This window comes from Bufo bufo, chromosome 6 (assembly GCF_905171765.1).
Source record: "Bufo bufo chromosome 6, aBufBuf1.1, whole genome shotgun sequence".
Classification (NCBI taxonomy): domain Eukaryota; kingdom Metazoa; phylum Chordata; class Amphibia; order Anura; family Bufonidae; genus Bufo; species Bufo bufo.
The window spans coordinates 313,145,786-313,170,535 of NC_053394.1; the positions used below are offsets into that span (position 1 = coordinate 313,145,786).

At 42.1% G+C, this 24,750-nt stretch overlaps 1 protein-coding gene across 1 annotated transcript in view; it reads right to left on the reverse strand.

The window, feature by feature from the left end:
* Nucleotides 1-811: 811 nt before the first annotated feature.
* Nucleotides 812-24,750, reverse strand: part of GHDC (GH3 domain containing) — a 60,800-nt gene continuing 36,861 nt past the window's right edge. Inside the window, exon 9 of the mRNA XM_040436837.1 lies at nucleotides 812-2,322. Coding sequence (XP_040292771.1) covers nucleotides 2,101-2,322 — 222 coding nt within the window. The 3' untranslated portion in view covers nucleotides 812-2,100. The remainder of the gene's footprint in view (nucleotides 2,323-24,750) is intronic.

The window sequence follows — 24,750 nt, forward strand, 5'->3', positions numbered from 1 at the left end:
CAGCTCCCTTGCTGGTGTAGTTTAAGGCCATTTAATGATAAATGAGGCGGGCCGGCTGACCCACCTTCTTCCCCGCCACTTCGCAAAAGTGTAGTGAGCGGGGTAAAGTCATAGATTTTGTCGCAAAACACCTCTGTGACAAAATCTGTGACACAAATACGCCCAAAAGTGTCATATAACGCATAATAAATGACCGCCATAGTGTTTTACCTGTTTTTTAGTCTATTTTTTTTTGCATAGAGAAGTGTATGAGAAAAAGCCTAAAAAGGCTTCACCCAGAGTGTCCTGTGATTTGAAAAACAAAATGCCAAAAAATTGTCTTAAAACATCACTACTTAAAATGCAGTGTTTCACTGACCAATCCTCAGGACAGGTCATCAATATCAGATCGATGGGAGTCTGACTCCTGGGACCGCCACCAGAGGACTGCTTCCCATTCAAAGCTTATTTGCGCGCCATCTCCTTTGTAGCGGCAGAGCAGAGTAATTACAACCATTCACTTGGATGTGACAAAGCAGCTGTAATTATACTGCACCACCGATCCAATGAAGTTTAAAGGGGTTGTTCGGGTTCAGAGCCGAACCCGGAAATACCCAAAATTTCACCCAGGCAGCACCCCTGATGTTAGCATCGGAGCATTTCATGCTCCGATGCTCTCCCTTTGCCCTGCGCAGGATCGAGCAGGGCAAGGGCTATTTTATTTACCATAACTCCCTGCCAGGCGGAGGCTTCAGCCCAGCAGTGTGTTCGGTGACGTCACTAGCTCTGATGGGCCAGCTTTAGTGCTACCCTAGCCGTTTTACAGGCTAGGGCAGCGCTAAAGTATGTCACCGGGCTCACTGCTGGGCGGAAGCCTCCACCTGGCACCCCTAAGGAGAGCCTGGGTCGTCACCAGAACTCCAGAAAATGCCTTTGCCCTGCGCGATTCAGCACAGCGCAAAGGAGAGCATCGGAGCATGAACTGCTCCGATGCTTAAGTCAGGGGGGCTACCTGGGTAAAAATGGGGATATGTCCGGGTTCAGCTCTGAACCCGGACAACGCCTTTAAACTTTGAAGAGGAAGCAGAGCTCGCAATAGCGCCTCAACCCCCTCAAACAGATGCCGGGAGTCGGCCCCCTGTTGATCTGATGCTGACTGCCTATCCTGAAGACAAGTCATCAATATTAATCCACTGCATAACCCCATTAACAGGTTTTAAAACCTCAAAAAAACTTAGCAAACCGCATGCGTTTTTCCCCCAATGTGGCTTTGGTGCAATATTAACCAATCTCTCTGAATGAAGTCAAACAGTCTGAAAAGCATCAGGAAAACAGTTGCTTACATTAATAGTTGCAAAGTATGGTTTGCAACCAATCCTATCATAAGAAAGGCTTGTTTTTGCATAATAATAACTTCTAGGAGACACAAGTATTGCTTAGTCTGAGGGTGCAATCACATGTGCAGGTTTTAATCAGGTTTTTTATTCAGTTTTTAAAAACAAAACCAGGAGTGGATTGAAAAAAAAAACCTTAATACTTTCTCCTTTTATGATTCACACTTGATTTTGGCTTTAAAAACTGCACCAATAAACCTGAACAAATGCGGATTGTGTGACGAGATAAGTGAGAAAATATTTATTATGTTAATATAAAATGAATTACGAACAGTATCAGAGAATGTAAATGTTACCAAGATTACAGGGGTATATTCGTGATAGTAAGTAATTGCATATCATTATGTCATAACTTAATGATCAGTGGGGGTCTGACTTTGCTACTGTGCAGGGAATACACTCTTTGGACCTCCAGCTGTCATATTATCATCATACACCCCTTTATTAATACATTTGCTACTATTTACAATCATTGCACTAATGGAAATGTCAGATGCTCATAACAGTTTTCAAATCATGTATCCCTTGTTAATGGTCTGTAAAACTGTTAAATGTTGATTTCTCCTCTACCTTCAGTTACAATGCTTAATGTGGTCACATACATCAGAACTCAAAGAGTAATGATGTCCCCAGATATCCCAGGCCTATCTGTTGAATATTTTTTTTTCCACATAAACCTTTGACAGTGTTACTTTTGCCTGCTGGTAGATTACAAAAGGAAACAAGATCATGACAGGACTTGTTTCCATATCATTTCAGCCATCTCTCTGTATTTTAGTGAACGTGGAGGTTGAATGCAGTCCAAAGGGAAACTGGAAAGTTTGGCTGCCAGCTCCAAAAGCTTGAGAAAGAACGCTGGACTTGTCAAGTGCACACGTACTGGTCCAATGCTGCCTTTAAAGCGAAAGGATCTGTAGATTGGGAAATGCTCCTGGAGTGTCTGATCCAACTGTAAGATGAATAAATACATTTTGAGAAGCAAAACATATTAAGTCAAGCAAAATGTAGTAAAACTAAGCAAACCTGAAAGAGAAAGCTCTACTCACAATGGCTTCATGGCTACTGTTTTAATCAGAGACAAGCAAATAAATTTTATAGAATCAAAATTCGACCTGAATTTTTGCAAAAATTCGGATTCTACAGAATCAGAATCTTAAGTGATTTGATTCTGAATAATTTTTACAGAGAGACTTTTCCAGGCAATAAAAGCATTTTTGATTCAGGCAGAATGGATTCGAACCCAAATCGAATCACATGGCTAATTTGTACGAATCAGTCCCGAATTGAATTTTAAGAAAATTGCTCATCTCTATGCGTTATCTAATGCCTCAGAATAATTTGGCAGAAACTGTTAACTAAAGGATAAAGTTGAATATTTTGGTAAAGTATGTCCTTCATGCACCTTCAGATCTTACTACAGATCTTCTTGAACTCCCCTAGAAGACTTGTCATCCTGCTGCTGCTGCTGAACACGCATTTTCTCCCTTCCCTTTGTTTTACATATTTTGGTTTTGAACTATAAATATCAAGTTATGTTGTTATTTGACCAGGCTGCTTATGACATGACGTTCACAACGCATCGGATTAATGCATTGACAGCTCGTTTTGGGTGACTGTGATAAATTGGAGCTGTGCTATTTATGTTGTGTTTTCTCTATAATTTAGAACAACCCAGTGTTTTTGTATTTGTAGAGGGCACGTTTTATTTAAGTCAAAATTTGACACGTTGTGTTAATTCTGTTTGGTCTTTTCATAACTTTTTCAAGTCTTGGTTCAGTAAACTTCAAGTGCAAAAAAAAAAAAAGGAGCACAAATCATAAGAGATGGAGAAAGCAGCCGAAGATAAACAAAAAGGAGTGAGAAAAGAAAGAGAAAGGAGACAGGGTTAGTAACAGAAAGTCAAAAGAGAAAGCAGTTGGAAGAGAAAGACGTCAATAGAAGAAAGATAATGGTATCAGGAGACGAAATAGAAAGAAGTACCAGTAATAAGAAAAAAAAAACAGGAGTAAAAAGTGAAGGGAAGAAAAAGGAGTCATAAGAAGAAAGCAAAAGGAGTCAGAGGAGAAAGACATTAGAGAAGAAAGTGAAAGGTGACAAAGCATGAAAGGGCCCAGGAGAAGAAAGTAAAAGGAGTTAGAGGAACTCTGAGAATTTTTCCTCAACTGGCAAGTAATAGAATATCCTTGTTTCCATCATATCCTATCAGGCTTGAGTCTTCCTACACCTGAAAAGATTCAAACCTGTAACCCATACCTTAGGTTCTGCTGGATGGAGTACACGCAGCTCTGCTCCTATATGAAATAGGGCACAACCTTCTCTATAATCACTATCCACACCTTTTGAGGGATTTTTTTTTTGTTGGGTCCTAGCCCTGCATACATGATCTCCTTGATATATAACCTCTAGGTAAGAGCCCATGCATGAAGGTTCCTAGTTCTGCTTTCATAAAATAAGTATTTATTTTCACACATAAGCCCTCCACAACCTGCTGACGCAGGCACAATGCTCCATGTATGGTGGGGTTGTGATAAGATAAAATCTTTCTGGGACTATTTTTTCCCTACATACTCTAGTGTCTCAAGGGGTCAAGATGACTGGGCCCCACAAATAGGCTATTGCCTACACTCCCAGGTCCGAACGGTGCTCACAAGAGAACTCTTCTGATTTTGCCTATCCACAGCCCAGTTGTAATGCCACCCCATTTGTGTACAGCTCATACACACACTCTGTCGGAGCGGCAACAGAAGATATCTTACTTATTCCACATGGAGGAATAGACTGCAGTCCTCAGGTGACAACGAAAAATTCCTACAGGTTTGGTAACACCATTAGATTTCAAGACCTTATTGATCTAAGCAGGAAATCTTAACTAATTGCCCGCAGTCACACCCTTTCTCTTCAAGCTCTCATTACTCATTTTGGACTATTGCCCATATTTCAACCATTCCCCCTCTCTCGATTCCCTCCCATATCATATCCATCCACCACCCACCTTCCCCTCTCCTTATAATTCCTTTAATTCCTGTTATCTTACTCTCTTTCTTCTCTTATATTTCATCATCCTTCCATTTTTGCTCAAGGTCAGTTTGTATGCATACAAACTGAAGAGACATGCTGCTCGTGCTACAATGCATCTCCTTACATCCTTGGACCTTTAATAGCCATCTAGTAATTAAAGCAACTGAAAGTAGTCAGAGAAGAAAGAAAAAGGAGATCAGAGTAGAAAGAAGTTAGAGGCGAAAATAATAATAAGAGAAGAAGACAAAAAAAGTAGTCGGGAGAAGAAAGAGAAAGGAGAAGACAACAGAGAATGGAGTCAAGAGAAGAAAGTGAAAGGTGACCGAAGAAGAAAGTGAAAGAAGTCAGATGAGAAAGAGAAAGGAGACAGTAGGAGAAAGAGAAAGGAGAAAGCAAGAGAATGATAAAGGAAATAGTAAGAAAAAGGAGGAGAAAAAACAGGGAGACAGGAAGATACATTCATAGGAGACAGTAGGAGAACGATAAAGGAGACAGAAGGAGAATGAGAACGTAGTAGAAGGAAAAAGGAGACAGGAGGAGAAAGAAACAGGAGACTAAAAGCAGACAGGAAGAGAAGGAAAAGAGACAAAAGAGAAAGGAGTTAGGTAAAGAAAAGAGAGCAAGGAGTCAGAAAAAGAAGAAAAAGTAACACAAAATGAAAGTGAAAGAAGTTAGATGAGAAAGGAGAAATTAAATGAAAGAGAAAGACAGTAGGAAAAAGAGAAAGGAGTTAGGAGAAGAAAGAGAAAGGTAACCAGAAGAACGTGAAAGAGGTCTGATGAGAAAGGGAAAGGAGACAGGAGGAGAAGGCGAAAGGAGACAGTAGAAGAAAAGGGAAGGGGATTGAAGAGTAAAATGTCAAAAGAGATAAAGAAAAAGGAAAGGAGAAAAAAAAATAATAATAAGAAAATAAAATGGAGTCAGGAAGTAAATGGTGATGCTGTAGAAAAATAAATGATTGAGTAAAAAGGAAACAATAATAATGGCCACAAAGACAGTTTTCATAAGGAGAAAAAGTATTAAGGACAGATACTACCGCACCGCTTTTTTGAATCCACATCTGGTTTTGGCTTTAAAGACTGCATAAAAAACTTGCTCCCATTCATTTTTTTTTTTTTCCTGTGGTATTATTTATTTCTTGTGTGAATTTTCCCTTTAGTGCCCTTTTAATATCACTTTCTTCCTCATGGTTCGAGGCCCATTGTGAAGGTTTGTTTTCACAGACACCTCGGTGATGGAAGGTGGTGAAGACTTAAGGCGGGTTTAGACTGCCCGACGTAGCAGCCGATTGTCGTGAAGGAAGCGTTTCTTCCCAACAGTCGGCTGCTCGTTCAGTGAAAACTGCAGAATTTACATGCAGCAATCTCCTTCACAGTATGAGAACAAATGATTGCTATTGCGATCCCTTGTTCCCATACAGGATCATTGTTTCTGGGCGGCAGATCGCTGTCTAGACAGCACGATCTGCTGCCCAGAAACGATGATTGGTTTGCCTGCAAGAACGACTGGATCACCCAATGATACCTAAGAGATAACCCTTCTTATAGCCCCCTCAGTCAATGAACTCAGTCAAAAAAACATTTTGTCACATCTTCTGGCCAACAGGATTCTTCCTACAGGCAATTGGGACACAAGACCTCTCGGAGTGGCTCAGCAGCCAACAGAGATGTTCAAATGGAACTTCAAAATGAAATCCTCAGTGTCAAAAATAAATACAGTGATACCTCGGTTCACGAACGCTTCTGTTCACGAACAACTCGGTTCACGAACAGAAAAGTTCATAAAAATATGCTCCGGTTCACGAACTCCGCCTCGGTTCACGAACAGGAGCCGCAGCCTTTTTAATGCTATTTCCAGGCTGTCACATGGTCGTGACTTCCTGTAGGAAGACCGTGGAGAGAAGAAGAGACACAGAAAGAAGTACTGTGAGTACTCTGCAAACATTTTAAGTGATTTTTTTATTTTTGGTGTGCTTTTTAGCACATACAGTACTGTACAGTTCACTGGACACCCAATATGGCTCCCAAGAAGCATAGTGGAAAGAAGAAAGTGCGGAGCAGCAATGAAGGTGACAAGAACAGCAATGCAGGTGACAATGTGCAAAGTGGAAATGCAAGTGACAATGTGCAAAGTGGAAATGCAGGTGACAAGAATGTGCAGCGCAAGCATGGTGGCAAAAAGAAAGTGCAGAGCAGTAGTAAAGGTGACAGCAAGGTTGTGAAGAAAATAACCATTGAGCTATACTATACTGTACTAATGTGTATTGTAATTTGTTTCATATTTTTGTGCTTCAAAAAACCCCAAAAAAAGGTCAGCACGGATTAACCGGATTTACATTGAACCCTATGGGAAAATGTGCCTCGGTTCACAACCAATTCGGTTCGCGACCAGAGTCAGTTCACGAATTAAGTTCGTGAACCGAGGTATCACTGTACTTTCACTTCATTTTACCCCCATACAATGTACAAATATATGAATGGAAGAGCTTTCTAATGATCTTTTTACACCTAGACCTGTTACCATGACTTTCTTGAAAGTAATACCGTAAACATCACAAGTTATGGATATTAGATTTGTGTAGATGATACACTGACCTATGGATTTATATAGATTGACTGCCATATTTGGATTTCTGAAGGATTTTTTTTTTTATATTGGGAGTTTTTTTGGGGTTATCTCTGGATCAACACAGTAGGATTATAGGTTAACCTGTGTCTTTCAACCTCAATCGCTTTGTAGCCATATGTAACTAAATTTGGCAAACTCTAGTAATGTTATTTGGTATACCACACAGGATCTTGAGCATATTTTTGCAATACTATTTTTCTGATTATCTCACAAGTGATTCCCATAGGGTGGGTTTACATGCTTCTGCTTTGTTGCGTTTAAAACATGCACTGCAAAAAAAACGCATAAAAAACACATGCGTTTTAACTGTAACTACAGTTTTTAACATGTATCTGTGTAATTCCAACGTTGATTAAATTATACAAATACATGTTATCTCCTACGTTGATCAAATTACAAAGATACATTCCAGTGGATTGCCGAGTAATTAGTGTGATTAAGGCAATAGCTTACCAGTGACCTCAGTGATGGAACAGGGCATGGTTGTATGAACTTCTCAATATGATTTGGCTTTGCACATTATATTTATTCAGGCAATGGACAAACTGAATTGTCTATTTGAAGAACTAGTTAATTAGCTGGGAATGGGCAATAGGATGGCAGATGGGTTTTTATGCTTTGCATTAATTGGGAAGAGATTTTGCACCTACTAATGCCATACAATGACACAATGCTAATAAAAAGCACAGGATAAAAACACATGAAATAAGAATAAAAAATAAACTTTTGTGTCTTGCTTCTAAATATGAAAATATTGGGAAACATTTTATATAGCTCATCAGTAAAAGAAAAATTAATTGGAGATTCCCAAATATAATCTCCCAGTAGAGTTCCATTTATACAAGATTTAGATTATGGCCTCCTGCACACGACCGTATCCGTTTTGCAGTCCACAAATCATGTATCTGAAAAATATGGATGCGGTCCGTGTGCATATTTTAAACGTGTCCCACTGTAAAAAAAAAAAACTGTAAAAAAGCCTATAGGACAGGTTCTATCATTTGCAGCCTGGCTGAATGGATGCGGAGAGCACACGGATGACGTCCGCGTGCTGCCCGTTTAGGTCTGTGTGCGATCTATAAAAAAAAGTGGATCGAACACGGACAAAAAATACGGTCGTGTGAATGAGGCCAAATATGTATATTGACTGGGGGACTTCATATTCCACCTTATTGCCATGCAAATCTCTTTACAGTAACCTAAAATATGCAAAAGAGATTCAGACTATAGACTTTCATGAAATATAGTACAGACATGACGTTGTTAGGAAGCTTTTGCAGCTAAGGGGAGATTTTATTCTTTTGACAAAGGGCTTGTGTTGCCCGAAACGTGTCAAGGGAACCCAGTCTTTTTTTAATTGCATGTGTACGCTTCAATAAAGTCTACAGTTCAGAGAAAGGCGGTGCTGGATCCTTGTTTTCCATTTTGGGAGTCTTCACTCACCGTGACACGCCGCATCCACTGACATATGATTTAATCCTGGGTTGGAGCTGGTAAGGGAGTTTTTTTTCCGTATATCTATTTAAGGGGCGATATACTAATAATCATAATACTATAAAAAAGGTGAGCCGTGCTGTCAACGACTCTGACTGGCTGCAGTAGTCACATGGTGTAACCACTGCAGCCAATCAGTGGCAGGGTGAAGCAGGCATACACAGTGCTAGCTGTAACTGCTGAGGCACGTCTTCTCAGCCTGCTTCTCAACTCCCTGCACAGACTATTCTAATAAATGTGCTGTTTTACATGGAAACTGGATTTAGTGGAGCAGACTTATCAAAACTGTCTAAAGGAAGCACTGTTTGTTGCCCATAGCAACCTATTACAGCACAGCTTTCATTTTACTAGAGCAATTTTAGAAATGAAAGCTGAGCTCTGATTGGTTGCTATGAGCAGGTTTTTTTCAAAAGTCCACCATGCTACAGGAAATGGTGTATGGAGTAGTGGACTCTGCCGACATGGGTGAACAGTGGGTTATGTTGTACCAGTAGAAGGGTATTGTATAGTGGACACTCCAGCGGATTGTGTTCTGCCTCCTAAGAAGTGAATAGCAAGTGGTGGTGGTAGGGGGGTTCTATCACTATCTGGAGGTCAGTGTGCAGATAAGAGGCAGTATAAAAAAAAACAAAAAAACAACTATATGAAACCATAAAAAAAAGAAAGAAAAACTATGAAGCAACAAACTGATGTCTCCATGTCTCCAGCACTAGGAGGATTATTCTGCATTTTATGTTTTCAAATTACATGAAAAATAAAAGAAATGGCCAAAATGAGCCCATTTCATTCTTTGCACAATTGGCATATAGGGGGCAAAGTGGTGACATACAGGGGACAGAGGGGTGGCATCAAGGTGCCAATGTGATGGAATATTAGGGGGCAGAGGTTTCTATACCCGGTTGTATTTTATTTTTTTTGCTAGTAATTTTATATTAGGCAATTTCAGAATATATCATGGAACAAAAATCTTGTTTCAGGAAAACCTGGGTGACATAACCAGACCTTTAGGAAAGTAAGGTGCAGAAGTCCAGGAAAGATGAGCTGTAATGGTAAGAATGTTGAGGTCGCCCTGTTTTCCCAGGGACAGATATACCAGAGAAATGTGAGCACTATAAAGTTTTATTATGGAATCTGTTATCAAAAAAGATTGACACAGTCACTACTCGTAATGATTACATACGAAAAGCCAAAGGATGATGTAGGATGATTTCTGTGGAAATGAGGTCGTGGAAAAGGACAAAAAAACAACAGAAGAATATTTTCCTAAGCCAGAAAATCCATCCTACGCTGAGCAGCACTACTCCAAGCCAAGAAACATGACATTATGGGAGAGTATTTTATGTCCAATCAGCCTAACCCAATATAAAACTGAAAATCTCAAAGAGGTCCCTCGATAGTATGCAGGGGCTCCAACCAAATACTGTATCAGGAAATGAACAGCGTTCCCTCTGAGCTGAGCGCTCTGGAATGGACAGAGTTAAAGGGAGTCTGTCAGCAGGTCTGACCACACTAAACTCTACGCCATTGCCAACCAGCACTTTGAATAGGTTTCAGTGTTCAGGCAAGTGCTGCGACCTTTTCATTGTTTCGATTATTCTGTACCTTTAGTAGTGACTATGCTGGCGAAACCAGACGGGTGCAAGCAGGGCTAGTGCTTGCTTTTATGATATCTTGTGAGTAGGATAATAAAGGAAGGTTCACTGTACTCTCGGATCCCATGCAGCTTTTTTTTTTTTGGTTACCGACGTAGGTGCTGCCTGGACAGCGAGGATTATTTGCAGGAAGTGATTCCACCTTAGGCATACATCAGAGAGGAGATGTCGGTGGGGAAGACTGTGGCATCCAGGTTTGCAAGCCCCAGTTGGACGATGAAACTAGGAGGGGTGAGTCATTACCGCAAGGAACATGTGAGTTTGGTACATGCTACTCACCAAGGCTGTTCCTGTAGGATGTGTAACCAAGACTTGGCCAGATTTACTAAACATAAAGATGGTGTAAGCTTAGACAGGTTGTCTATTGCGGGACAGGGATAGACAATTTTCTATGACTATTCTTTCAACTATTGGTTAGCTTACTTTGAGACAGATTTTTGTATCAGAATTGCGCTGAAATGTTGGTGCAAAATGGTTCATATTAGGCTCCACCCATTTCCCACAAAGCTCTGCCTGCCGTCTGATAAGCTTTGCCTCCTGGCAGAGCATGTCGTAAAAAAGTGTAGAAACCCTAGATGCGGCAAATTGCCCATTTTTTAGACAGATGTTTGGTGCAGACACATTAGTAAATATGGGCCTGTGTCTCTTAGCTCCAAGTCCCACTACGCTGTTCTATAAATTACTCATGGAAACAAAGGACATGTTTAGAGCATGGAACTGGAGTGCTCTGCATTTCTATTTTAATTCTGTACATGACATGACCATGCTAAACCCCAACCATCCAAAATGTAATCATGAAAGGGGGTTATGTAGGCACAGACTAAGGACTGTGAATATACAGTATATATATATATATATACACAGCAAGTGTGCAAGAGTGTTAGGGAGGTGTGGGAAAAAGCTGCAAAGTAAGAATGCTTTCAAAAATAGAAGTGTTAATAATTTAAATATATTCTACAGCAGGACAAAGACCTCAAACATACAGCCAATGTCATTAAGAATTATCTTCAACACAAAGAAGAACAAGGAGTCCTGGAAGTGATGATATGGCCTGATCTCAACATCATTGAGTCTTTCTTGAATTACATTAAGAGACAAAAGGATCTGAGCAAGCCTACACCCGAAGATCTGTGCTTAGTTCTCAAAGATGTCTGGAACAATCTTCCTGCAGAGTCCCTTCAAAAACTGTGTGCAAGTAAACGTAGAATAACTGATGCTGTTTTGAAGGTAAAGTGTGGTCACACCAAATATAATTTGATTTAGATATGCCATAAATGTCTGATAGTAGGGATGAGCGAACTTGTGTTTTTAAGTTCGGTGTACAAGGTTCGGGTTATCTAAGAATTCCGTTATAGGTTCCGCTACCACGGACCATAACTTATGGTGGTAGCGGAATCCGTAACAGAATTCTTAGATAACCAGAACCTTGTACGCCGAACTTGAAAACACGAGTTCGCTCATCCCTATCCACCTCTCCCTTCACTTCCAATGCTATCTTTGGAAAATTTACTGAAGTAAATGGTCACAGTCACAGATGCACGACCACCTCTCCATTCCCAGCCAGGCACAACGGGGCTCATTCTGGAGACAGGAGCGGGGATCAGATGTGGGAGCCCCACTAATTAGACATTTATGGCATATCCTGTACATATTCCATAAATGGCCCAGATGAGACAACCCCTTTAAATATGTATAAGGAGTGGTGTGGACTATAGACATGAAGTGGCAGTGGTAACAGGAGAGTTCCAAGTTTGTGAAACAGTCCAGGGCCTATGGTCTACTTAATTTATCACTCAGGACTTTAGTGCTGCATGGTAAAAGTGCCAAGCACTGCGCCAAAGGGCAGAACTTGGAAAATAGAGCTGACAGTCTGCAAAAATAGCCATAGCTGGGTGTGATTAATATGTGGTTGATGTGTAGGGGACTTTTACTTTAATAATATATTATACATACATCTGTTGCGGCTCTTTATAGTGTGGGAAATTCTACTAAAAATAAAGAAACCTGGAAATATAATACAGTAGGAGCCCATTGTTCTTACTCTGCGTGTAGCAGCAACCTCCACATAAGGTCTAAGTCGAGGGCAAAATCATCAGCTGGGAAAGCTAAAACCAGAAGTTCACCCACCAGTCTATACCATGGGGCAATTTCCTGGTGATCCAAAATCAAGATTATTATTTGCTGGAATGCGGTTTCTGGATTTTCACATACTGGTATATGAAGTTTTATAATCCACTTCTCGTCTCCTGAATTTCCAAAATTTTACAGGCTCAGCCAGGATCACATGCAATCACATGTGCCTTTTAACCGTTTATATTTTATAGTACTGACATAATCAGTGGCAGATACGTTTCTATGAGGAAAACGTATCTGCTATGTTTAAGAAAGCTAAAAAATCATTACCTACATACATACATACAGCATCATATGTGTTACTGATATGTAGTGGTTAAATCGACCATGACACAGCGCAAGCTCTTATGAAGGGAAAAGGCAAAAGATACAATTCCAGCAATATCTCCCAAGTGTTCCAATAAAAACACCATAACTGCAAACTAAAATGTCCCATAAAGGTAGAAGAAAAAGATACCTAGCCTAATCTTGGGTTGGCAGCACACATAATAGGCATGATCGGGGACCAAACATGTTTTTATGATCTCTCAGAGTCTATATCTGTCCAAACAACCTGTCAGGTCATAAGGCTATGAGAACTTCATCACAAACTGGAAACCATCATTCTCCTTCATTTGTAAGCCTAGGGCTAAAACTGAAAGAAATAACACTATACAAAGCATCCATGGAAGTTGCGTCTTCTCAGAAAATCAATGTCCACCCAGTCGGGACTTATATATTTTCTCAATAACAAGACTGAAGACCATGCCCTCCAATGACACGGATGTATGACCTACCAATGCAGGAGACTGGAATTTGTCGGATGCAGCAGAATACCATTTGTCATCTGGTACAATCACTAGTTTTATTTTAACAGGTATCTCAATAAACCAAAAACTTAAACAACATATTCTTTGGACTTTTTTTTAATACATTAATATGGTAGCAGAATATAAAAAAAATTGCAGATTATTAAATCCATTCAAAAGAACCACATCCACCAAATACCCACTGGAGAGAGCAGGGAACGAAGATCTCAGACCAACCACCTTTCCAATAAAGGTGAAGTTCTTTCCCTACTGATTTACAGAATATTTTTCACATAAAGCTTCTATAGTCATGCCCTGGGTCCAAACTGGAACAGATTATGGGTTTAAATTTTTTATAGTTACCGTATATACATTCCTTCTTGTCATCAATCCCAAGTTATGATAGCTTTTTGGGGGTATAATACGGCAAATGTATTGTATACAGTTGCAAAGTTGATACAAGCTGCTTTTTAACACTTTAGGCATTTAAAAAAGTACTCTACGTCACTGATCTAGAATGACATTGTCCCGCTCTATTGCTCCTTCCTAAAACTAGTCAAAAAAATCCCGATTACAATTTTGTATAATTTTGATATTGCCCACTTTTTGACCTTGACTTCCACCCAAAAAAAGTCTCTTTTCTAAAGCCTCTTACACACACACACATTTGCTCTAGTGTGTTTGGGTTGCAAATAAAAGTCCATAGAAACCACCTACGTTGTTTTCCATACAACATATGGCTTTTTAGCTGTATTTTTTTTAAACAACTATGTAAACCATGTTTGTTTCTAAAAAAAAAATCCCTATAAAGGAGATGTCAAAACGCCCCAAAAAATGCCAAATGCTTCAATACGCCGTTTAAAAAAAAAAATGATACACAGAAAAAACTCCACCTAATTAACAAGAATGCCAGAAGCCAAACAATATATATATATGCGTTTCCTGCGTTTCGTATAGACTTTCAGGGTAACACCTGGAGTTGGTGTATTTATTGCAAAAAAACGCACCAAAAATACTACTAAAAATGCAATAGTGCAACAATTCTTCTTTGCCGCACACATCTGTAAACTATTATGGAACAGTTAACACCATCAAGACTGTTCATGGTTTAAAGGTGTTGTCCACCGGTTACTAAGTGATGGCCTATCCTCAGCTCATTACTAGCTGATCGGAGGGGTCTGACACCCCGCACCCCTGCTGATCAGCTGTTCAGTGGTAGCTCTGTCGCCGGAAGCAGACTTCCATCAACTTTGTGGTGGACTGAGTTTGTCAGTGCTGCACTGCTCCCGTTTTGTGAGCAGAGTATAGATGATTGCTGGAGTATGTCTTGGATGACCGTGGACATCCACAGAAACCTCAATGGCAGAGATCCACTATTATAACAGGTACTGTGTAATCTGGCTGGAATGTGCAAAGAAGTTGGTGTCACATAGTAATTCACATAATAAGAAAAGTTGGATGAACTTTCTGGGAAAACAGGGCCGGACTGCCCATCTGGCAAATGCCAGATGGGCTGGTGGCAGGGTGGGCTGCCCAGGGCCACAAAAGTAGTTGTTGACTGAGGATGGTGATACAATTTAATTACATTTTTAGTCGCATCTGGGGACACCATAACTACTAGGGCACCATGGAGGGGCCTATAATAACTACTGGGGCACTATAAAGGGTTCTATAATAACTATTGGGGCACTATAGGGGGGTCTGTATTAACTATTGGGGCACTACAGAGAGGCCTATAATAACTATTGGGGCACTATAGAAGGGCAAACATATTTCACATTCTCCACACAGCAAGTGGGCCTGCCAGGGCATAACCAGTCCCAGTCCGGCTCTGCTGTAAAACCTCTGTACAAGCCGACATGGAGGCTGTATGACTTTCCCAGAAACAAATATAACAAAGAAACAGCCGAATAGCATATTAAAAGACTTAGTCAAAGAGAACAAGTTTTTAGGTCTATTTTAGGAAAAAATGCTATTGTGAAAAAAGCACTGTAATATTTCATCATCCTTTCCCAATCCATGCTAAGCATTGTCCTCAATGACAGTTCTATCCTGTGGTATACACATCTAGGTCGCTTCCACAGCATCCTGCAGACCTTGCCAGATCTTCTTTGATCACAACAATGGAGACAGTCAGTGGAATGAAGGAAGTGAGGGGCTCCTGGAAGATGAAAGGACTTCAGTGGGCAGGAAGGACTCTCCCTACACACAAATCTCGTTAGAGTAGCGGTAATACAAACGAGAAATAAGAAAAATTCAGTGCAGTACTTGACAAAGCTATTGACTGACTAGGGTGTACTATGCAGTATAAATTACAACCTAGTAAAATATATGACTAGACTACAACAAGCATAGAGACCCTGGTTTGAGTAATAGTTTTTTTTATAGTCTCTTATTTCTTATTAAATAATGGGGGGAATTTATTAGGATGGGGGTTTTATATGCTCGTCTTAATGTCTGGCCTGCTGGCATAGGTTTTGCCAAAGTAATAAAAAGTTGCACACTTTTTAATAGTTGTGGTGCCTCTTGGGCAGTCTGTGCACTTGAACTGAAATCTACGGAAGCTAGAAGCTGGCATACATTTTGAGGATAACTTATTCCAGTTTTTTGGTGAAAATTCACGCTGGCATAATTGTTGAAAAGTGGCAAATGCAGCACAAAACCCTGAAAAAAGTTCCAAATGTATCCGCAAACAAAGTTATCTTATTTTTTTCTACCCTTTTGATACCCTGGTCAATTTTGTAAAAAGTGGGCAAGGCATGGGTGGACCCCGGGGGCGGACTTCTGGTGCACATTATACCCGCAATCTACTCCAGATTGCTGTTCTGTCGCACGGACACATCGCCAGTCTTAATAAATCTCCCCCAAGTGGTTGCAGAAAAGTCTTGTAAAATAACAGAGGAGTTTGTTCTATTTATTTATTTCTAGGTTTCAGTTCCTGTTAAAAACAAAAACAAAAATTCTAATAAAAATGTAGCACACGTATCAAAAGTATAAGCTTAATAGAGATATAATTTAATGGGAGAGTGAATCAGGGATGACAAGACTATATAAAACATCTGCTTGTCTGGTAGCCATACATTTGGTTGGGGAGCTTGGGACGCTCATCCTTGAAAGAAAATTGAATCTCTGTGATTAGGCCGCTCAGTTACGAGTATGCTTCTAAAGCTGACCATGATAATGCTAGATGACACCGGTGACATGTAATAAACCTGCTGAGGACTGAAAAGATATAGAGTATATTGTCTGAAGCAAGATCCCGTCTGGGGGTTGGAAGGTTTCTGGAATTCGCTCTCTATCCACAAGTTCTGGGCTCACACTGATGTGTGTGCAGGCTCAGCCTCACTTATCTTCTGTCATTAGATATCCTCTTAATCACATACACATCCTCCCCTGCAAACACATACACATGCTGACCACGGCGCGTGCCATCCACAGCCACACACATCTGGAACCATTTCTATAGGGCAGACACTATGACCTACAACTGGAAGCACTTATAAGGCCATGGGGGGCAGGGGAGGTGCTGGATCCTTCCCCTATGTTTAACTGATTCACTGCCTTATGCTATCTTGCTGTACATGGTAATTGCTACTAGTCTCTTAAGGGAACTAAAACACAGTTCTAGTTCCAAATTATTGTTCCTTAAATTCGTACCCCCGATAGATCTGTCAACCAATACGTAAATCTGTCACTGGTTTGCCAGGTTGGCAACTACCTAGTCTGCACTCAAGGGGAAGTGATCTTCTTCCCTCAAACACTAATCCATCATGGTGGAGAAAGTCAGAGTTGAGTTGTGGTGGAGAAGGTCAGAGTTGAGCTGGGGTGGAGGGTGTCAGAGATGAGCTGGGGTGGAGGGTGTCAGAGTTGAGCTGGCCTTTCAGAAGCTGTCTGTGTTGACTGGACAGCATCACAGAGAAGGAAATCACTCAAGTGAGCACTCAAGGTAGCCACCGCCATGGCAAACCAGTAGGGGATTTACATATTTAGTAACAGAACCATCTGGGCCCAGATGTTGGTAACAGGGAGAGTTGTGGTGCACTAGACGGAAGAAAGCTGGCTTACATTTAGACTGGTGCTGGATACACCAAAGTTATGTAGAGGCCGGCGCTAGCTATAGGGGTTATTAAGACCGTCGTATAAAACGCCGGTCTTAATAAATGACCCCCTCAGTTTAGATTTATTAACATGGTGACAGGTCCTCTTTAAACAGCATCTGTCAGCAGGATCAGCCCTATTAAACTAGGCACACTACATGGTTGATCCTGCTGTTTCAATCAATACCTTTATTGTTAAAATTGTTAAAATCTTGAAAAATCAGCTGTTCATTAATTACACTACAGTAATGTGGGCTTCAATGCAGCATCTCCTCTTTCCACCCTTAGCCACTCTCCCCCCGCCTCCCCTTGACTGACAGGGCCAGGCATCCTCACAGTCTTCTCACCTAGCCCTGTAATCCTGCGCATACGCCACTTAGTCTTCAATGTGCAGTATATCTCTGTCAACGTTCTCCAATGTTGAGAAGCTAACTGCTCATGTTCCAATTGAGGATTCAATGGCGCATGTGTGAGTGGGCGTAGTTTCTGGGAAACAAAAACAAGTCTTGTATTCATTCAGGCAGAGACTCTAGGCTATTGTGCACATGCGCCGATGTGTAATCGCACAATGCTTGTTTACGCAAGAAGACAGGGACCCAAGAGATGATGTAGATAGAACAAAGTCCAGCTCTCAAGTGGTAAAGGTGCTCTGACCTGCTCTGCACGGATCCGGGCTGTGTTCACACCCAATGTAGATGCAGCAAAAAAGTCCAAATGGATCCATTTGGACTTTTTTGCTGCACCCAAGAGATGATGCATGTAATGTCTGGCCTTGTCAATTAATGTACATGTGGTGGAGCTGGGAAGGCGAAGGAGCAGATCTTCCATGCACTGGACACCCTTGGTGCAGGGACCTACTTGTTTGCATGGAGGCACAATTATATAGACAGCTTCATGTGAGCTAAGCCTGTTTGTCAGAAGCCTTGTCCTGATGACAGATTCTCTTTAAATCTGTCAGGCCAAAAAGCCTCTATATTTATCCATTCACAAAACTAGGGGTACACTCATTGTCTATAAAAACAGCAACCCACCCTTTATAGAAATACACTAAATGTCATAAGTTACTATTATTATGAATATAAAAGGGCCATTTATTCCATGATACTGTACATATAATAAATGGTATACATACATACATAATATAAAACAGTTGCAATAAGCATGAACAAGACAAGTTACAAACTGGTACAGAAGGAGAAAGGGCCCTGCCCGTGAGGGCTTACAATCTACAAGGGATGGGGGAAGGATACAGTAGGTCACAGTAAAGCTGCTCATATGGCAGTATAAAGGCAGCAGGGTCACTGTAGGTTAAAGAGGTGGGTTTTCAGGTTTGACGTTTCCGCCATAGTTCAGCATCTGATATGTTTGGGTAAAGAGCTCCAGACTACAGGGGATGCATGGGAGAAATCCTGGAGGAAATTGTGGGAAGAGCAGATAAGAGGAGAGTAGAGAAAGAGATCTTGTGAGGGCTGGAGATTACATGTGAGAAGATACCGGGAGATCAGGTCACAGATGTATGGAGGGGACAGGTATGGAGGGCCTTGTACAGGGAGTGCAGAATTATTAGGCAAGTTGTATTTTTGAGGATTAATTTTATTATTGAACAACAACCATGTTCTCAATGAACCCAAAAAACTCATTAATATCAAAGCTGAATATTTTTGGAAGTAGTTTTTAGTTTGTTTTTAGTTTTAGCTATTTTAGGGGGATATCTGTGTGTGCAGGTGACTATTACTGTGCATAATTATTAGGCAACTTAACAAAAAACAAATATATACCCATTTCAATTATTTATTTTTACCAGTGAAACCAATATAACATCTCAACATTCACAAATATACATTTCTGACATTCAAAAACAAAACAAAAACAAATCAGTGACCAATATAGCCACCTTTCTTTGCAAGGACACTCAAAAGCCTGCCATCCATGGATTCTGTCAGTGTTTTGATCTGTTCACCATCAACATTGCGTGCAGCAGCAACCACAGCCTCCCAGACACTGTTCAGAGAGGTGTACTGTTTTCCCTCCTTGTAAATCTCACATTTGATGATGGACCACAGGTTCTCAATGGGGTTCAGATCAGGTGAACAAGGAGGCCATGTCATTAGATTTTCTTCTTTTATACCCTTTCTTGCCAGCCACGCTGTGGAGTACTTGGACGCGTGTGATGGAGCATTGTCCTGCATGAAAATCATGTTTTTCTTGAAGGATGCAGACTTCTTCCTGTACCACTGCTTGAAGAAGGTGTCTTCCAGAAACTGGCAGTAGGACTGGGAGTTGAGCTTGACTCCATCCTCAACCCGAAAAGGCCCCACAAGCTCATCTTTGATGATACCAGCCCAAACCAGTACTCCACCTCCACCTTGCTGGCGTCTGAGTCGGACTGGAGCTCTCTGCCCTTTACCAATCCAGCCACGGGCCCATCCATCTGGCCCATCAAGACTCACTCTCATTTCATCAGTCCATAAAACCTTAGAAAAATCAGTCTTGAGATATTTCTTGGCCCAGTCTTGACGTTTCAGCTTGTGTGTCTTGTTCAGTGGTGGTCGTCTTTCAGCCTTTCTTACCTTGGCCATGTCCCTGAGTATTGCACACCTTGTGCTTTTGGGCACTCCAGTGATGTTGCAGCTCTGAAATATGGCCAAACTGGTGGCAAGTGGCATCTTGGCAGCTGCACGCTTGACTTTTCTCAGTTCATGGGCAGTTATTTTGCGCCTTGGTTTTTCCACACGCTTCTTGCGACCCTGTTGACTATTTTGAATGAAACGCTTGATTGTTCGATGATCACGCTTCAGAAGCTTTGCAATTTTAAGAGTACTGCATCCCTCTGCAAGATATCTCACTATTTTTGACTTTTCTGAGCCTGTCAAGTCCTTCTTTTGACCCATTTTGCCAAAGGAAAGGAAGTTGCCTAATAATTATGCACACCTAATATAGGGTGTTGATGTCATTAGACCACACCCCTTCTCATTACAGAGATGCACATCACCTAATATGCTTAATTGGTAGTAGGCTTTCGAGCCTATACAGCTTGGAGTAAGACAACATGCATAAAGAGGATGATGTGGTCAAAATACTCATTTGCCTAATAATTCTGCACGCAGTGTATGTCATGGTTATTGTTTTGTACTGGATTCTCTGGGCAATGGGGAGTAAAGAGACTGGCAGAGTAGAGTGGCAGAAGAGTGGGGGGGGTGGATTAGTTGGGCAGCAGAGCTGAGGACAGATTGGAGGGGTGCGAGGGTGCTAGATAGGAGGATGTTACAGTAGTCTAGGTGGGAGATGATGAGGGCATCTACAAGCATTTTTGCAGACTCTGGGTTGAGGCATGTGCGGATTTGAGAGATATTTTTGAGATGGAAAAGGCTTGGATGTGCGATTTGAAGGGCAGAGCATAGGAATAAGTTCCTCATCTGTATTGCAAAAAGGCAAAGTTGAGGAAATTCTGATTCCCTCTTTGCAGAAAAAAAAAGCAACCTCAGGAAGGACTAGGAGGCTTAGAATTACAGCAACATGCATGATCTACTTGTACATTGTGTGCTAATACAATTTTTTTTTCTTTTCCGAAATTTTTACAAAAATCGCAGAAATAAACCCAACTTGACGGCATGGTATGAATACATCCTTATGGTGTGAATACTGCCCTGAAAGCAGACCTCCTAATAACAGAAGAACACTGCAGCTTACCAAGCAGAGGATATTAGTGTTAGGCATGGAACATAAAATTTTAGATTTCGTCATGTTCTCTAATTAATTCAAATCAGCTAATACAGAAGCTTCCACAAATTTGCAAAAAACTGACATATTTAAGTTGCGTTGACAGCACAAAGTCAACATTAATTCTGTTCAAGTCCCTTAAAGCACAACCCGCTGTGAGCCCTTGAGCTTTGAAACTCTCCTTTGATGCAAAAAAAAAACCATGTCATTGCCATACGCTGTAGGCTTAGAGGGCCACCTAGTGGCATGAAGCGGGTATACATGTTTAACCACAGTCTAATAATGCCAATCAACGATATGCTGGTTTCAGATAGTGCCTGCTTCATCTGACCGGGGAATGGGAACACAAGAATCTGCCGAACAATGGTCCAACTGGGGTGAAATTACAACTCCCAGCTTTTCCTGAGCACTGCAGGTAAGCTTTGGAGTTGTAGTTTCGCAGCAGCTGAAGAGCCACATGTTGCAGACCGATGCTTTACAACACATATTAAAATTAATGCATTTTCATAGGACTCATCGCGGTATTACAAATCATTTCATTCGTATGGCTGTATCATGGCTCCAAGTGAGATCTATAAATACTTAAAGGGGTTTTCGGAGATTTTTATACTGATGACCCATCGTCTGGATAGGTCATCAGTATCTGATAGGTGGGGTCTGACACCGGGGACCCCTACCAATCAGCTGTTTGAGTAGTGCTCACGGCCTTCTCTCAGCTCACCAAGCACAGTGCCATACATTGCATAGTGGCTGTGCTTGGTATTGCAGGTCAGCCTCATTCACTTCAATGGGGCTGAGCTGCAACTGGGATATGTGACTGATAAACAAGACGTCACTTGGCCTAGGCAAAGCTGCCAGAGGGCTGTGATGCCTTCTCAAACAGCTGATCGGCAGGGGTCCCAGGTGTCGGCCCCCCACCGATCAGATACTGACAACTTATCCAGAAGAGAGGTCATCAGTAGGGATGAGCGAACCCGAACTGCATAGTTCGGGTTCGTACCAAATTTTGGGGTGTTCGTGACACGGACCCGAACATTTACGTAAAAGTCTGGGTTCGGCGCATTCTTGGCGCTTTTTGAAAGGCTGCAAAGCAGCCAATCAACAAGCGTCATACTACTTGCCCCAAGAGGCCATCACAGCCATGCCTACTATTGGCATGGCTGTGATTGGCCAGTGCAGCATGTGACCCAGCCTCTATTTAAGTTGGAGTCACGTAGCGCCGCACGTCACTCTGCTCTGATCAGTGTAGGGATAGGATGCAGCTGCTGCTGTTAGGGCCAGATTAGGCAGGGATTAGGCAAAACACTTAATGAAGTGATCGATCTACAGCTGTGTATCATTCAACTTCTGCTAGTTAATTGCTCATTGTTTTTAGGCTGCCCAGAGCGTTTTTCTGTCACTTTTTTCTGGGGTGATCAGCGGCCATTTTGTGTCTTGTGGTGCGCCAGCACAAGCTGCCACCAAGTCCATTTAACCATCAATAGTGTGTTTTGTTTTTTTTGCTATATCCTACATCAGGGGCTTGGCTGTGCTTGCTATTTTATTGAGGGGTGAAATACAATTGCCAAAATAGCAGTACCCTAAATCTGGTGTTCCAGCTGTGGCTGGACAAGTTTTCTAGTGTCCGTCAAAGCACAGTTTTTGTTCTGGGTTGAAATTCAATTCCCAAAATAGCAATTCCCTAAATCAGTGGTTTCTGCTGTAGCAGGACAAGTTTAAATCTATCCATAAAAGGGTATATTACATTGAAGGTGCAAATTCAAGTGCTGATGGGGTCATCCTTAACCACCTCCGGACCGCTGTACGCACAGACGCGTCCTGGAGGTGGTTGATTTATTCCTCCTGGACGCGCCGGCGCGTCCTCTCGCGAGACGCGAGATTTCCTGTGAACGCGCGCACACAGGCGCGCGCGCTCACAGGAACGGAAGGTAAGAGAGTTGATCTCCAGCCTGCCAGCGGCGATCGTTCGCTGGCAGGCTGGAGATGTGTTTTTTTTAACCCCTAACAGGTATATTAGACGCTGTTTTGATAACAGCGTCTAATATACCTGCTACCTGGTCCTCTGGTGGTCCCCTTTGTTTGGATCGACCACCAGAGGACACAGGTAGCTCAGTAAAGTAGCACCAAGCACCACTACACTACACTACACCCCCCCCCCCCGTCACTTATTAACCCCTTATTAGCCCCTGATCACCCCTGATCACCCCATATAGACTCCCTGATCACCCCCCTGTCATTGATTACCCCCCTGTCATTGATCACCCCCCTGTTATTGATCACCCCTCTGTAAAGCTCCATTCAGACGTCCGCATGATTTTTACGGATCCACTGATAGATGGATCGGATCCGCAAAACGCATCCGGACGTCTGAATGAAGCCTTACAGGGGCGTGATCAATGACTGTGGTGATCACCCCATATAGACTCCCTGATCACCCCCCTGTCATTGATTACCCCCCTGTCATTGATCACCCCCCTGTAAAGCTCCATTCAGACGTCCGCATGATTTTTACGGATCCACTGATAGATGGATCGGATCCGCAAAACGCATCCGGACGTCTGAATGAAGCCTTACAGGGGCGTGATCAATGACTGTGGTGATCACCCCATATAGACTCCCTGATCACCCCCCTGTCATTGATTACACCCCTGTCATTGATCACCCCCCTGTAAAGCTCCATTCAGATGTCCGCATGATTTTTACGGATGCACTGATAGATGGATCGGATCCGCAAAACACATACGGACGTCTGAATGAAGCCTTACAGGGGCATGATCAATGACTGTGGTTATCACCCCATATAGACTCCCTGATCACCCCCCTGTCATTGATTACACCCCTGTCATTGATCAACCCCCTGTAAAGCTCCATTCAGATGTCTGCATGATTTTTACGGATGCACTGATAGATGGATCGGATCCGCAAAACGCATCCGGACGTCTGAATGAAGCCTTACAGGGGCGTGATCAATGACTGTGGTGATCACCCCATATAGACTCCTTGATCACCCCCCTGTCATTGATTACCCCCCTGTAAAGCTCCATTCAGACGTCCGCATGATTTTTACGGATCCACTGATAGATGGATCGGATCCGCAAAACGCATCCGGACGTCTGAATGAAGCCTTACAGGGGCATGATCAATGACTGTGGTGATCACCCCATATAGACTCCCTGATCACCCCCCTGTCATTGATTACCCCCCTGTAGAGCTCCATTCAGATGTCCGCATGATTTTTACAGATGCACTGATAGATGGATCGGATCCGCAAAACGCATCCGGACGTCTGAATGAAGCCTTACAGGGGCGTGATCAATGACTGTGGTGATCACCCCATATAGACTCCCTGATCACCCCCCTGTCATTGATTACCCCCCTGTCATTGATCACCCCCCTGTAAAGCTCCATTCAGACGTCCGCATTATTTTTACGGATCCACTGATAGATGGATCGGATCCGCAAAACGCATCCGGACGTCTGAATGAAGCATTACACGGGCGTGATCAATGACTGTGGTTATCACCCCATATAGACTCCCTGATCACCCCCCTGTCATTGATTACCCCCCTGTAAAGCTCCATTCAGATGTCCGCATGATTTTTACGGATGCACTGATAGATGGATCGGATCCGCAAAACGCATCCGGACGTCTGAATGAAGCCTTACAGGGGCATGATCAATGACTGTGGTTATCACCCCATATAGACACCCTGATCACCCCCCTGTCATTGATCACCCCCCTGTCATTGATCACCCCCCCTGTCATTGATCACCCCCCCTGTCATTGATCACCCCTCTGTAAGGCTCCATTCAGACATTTTTTTGGCCCAAGTTAGCGGAATTATTT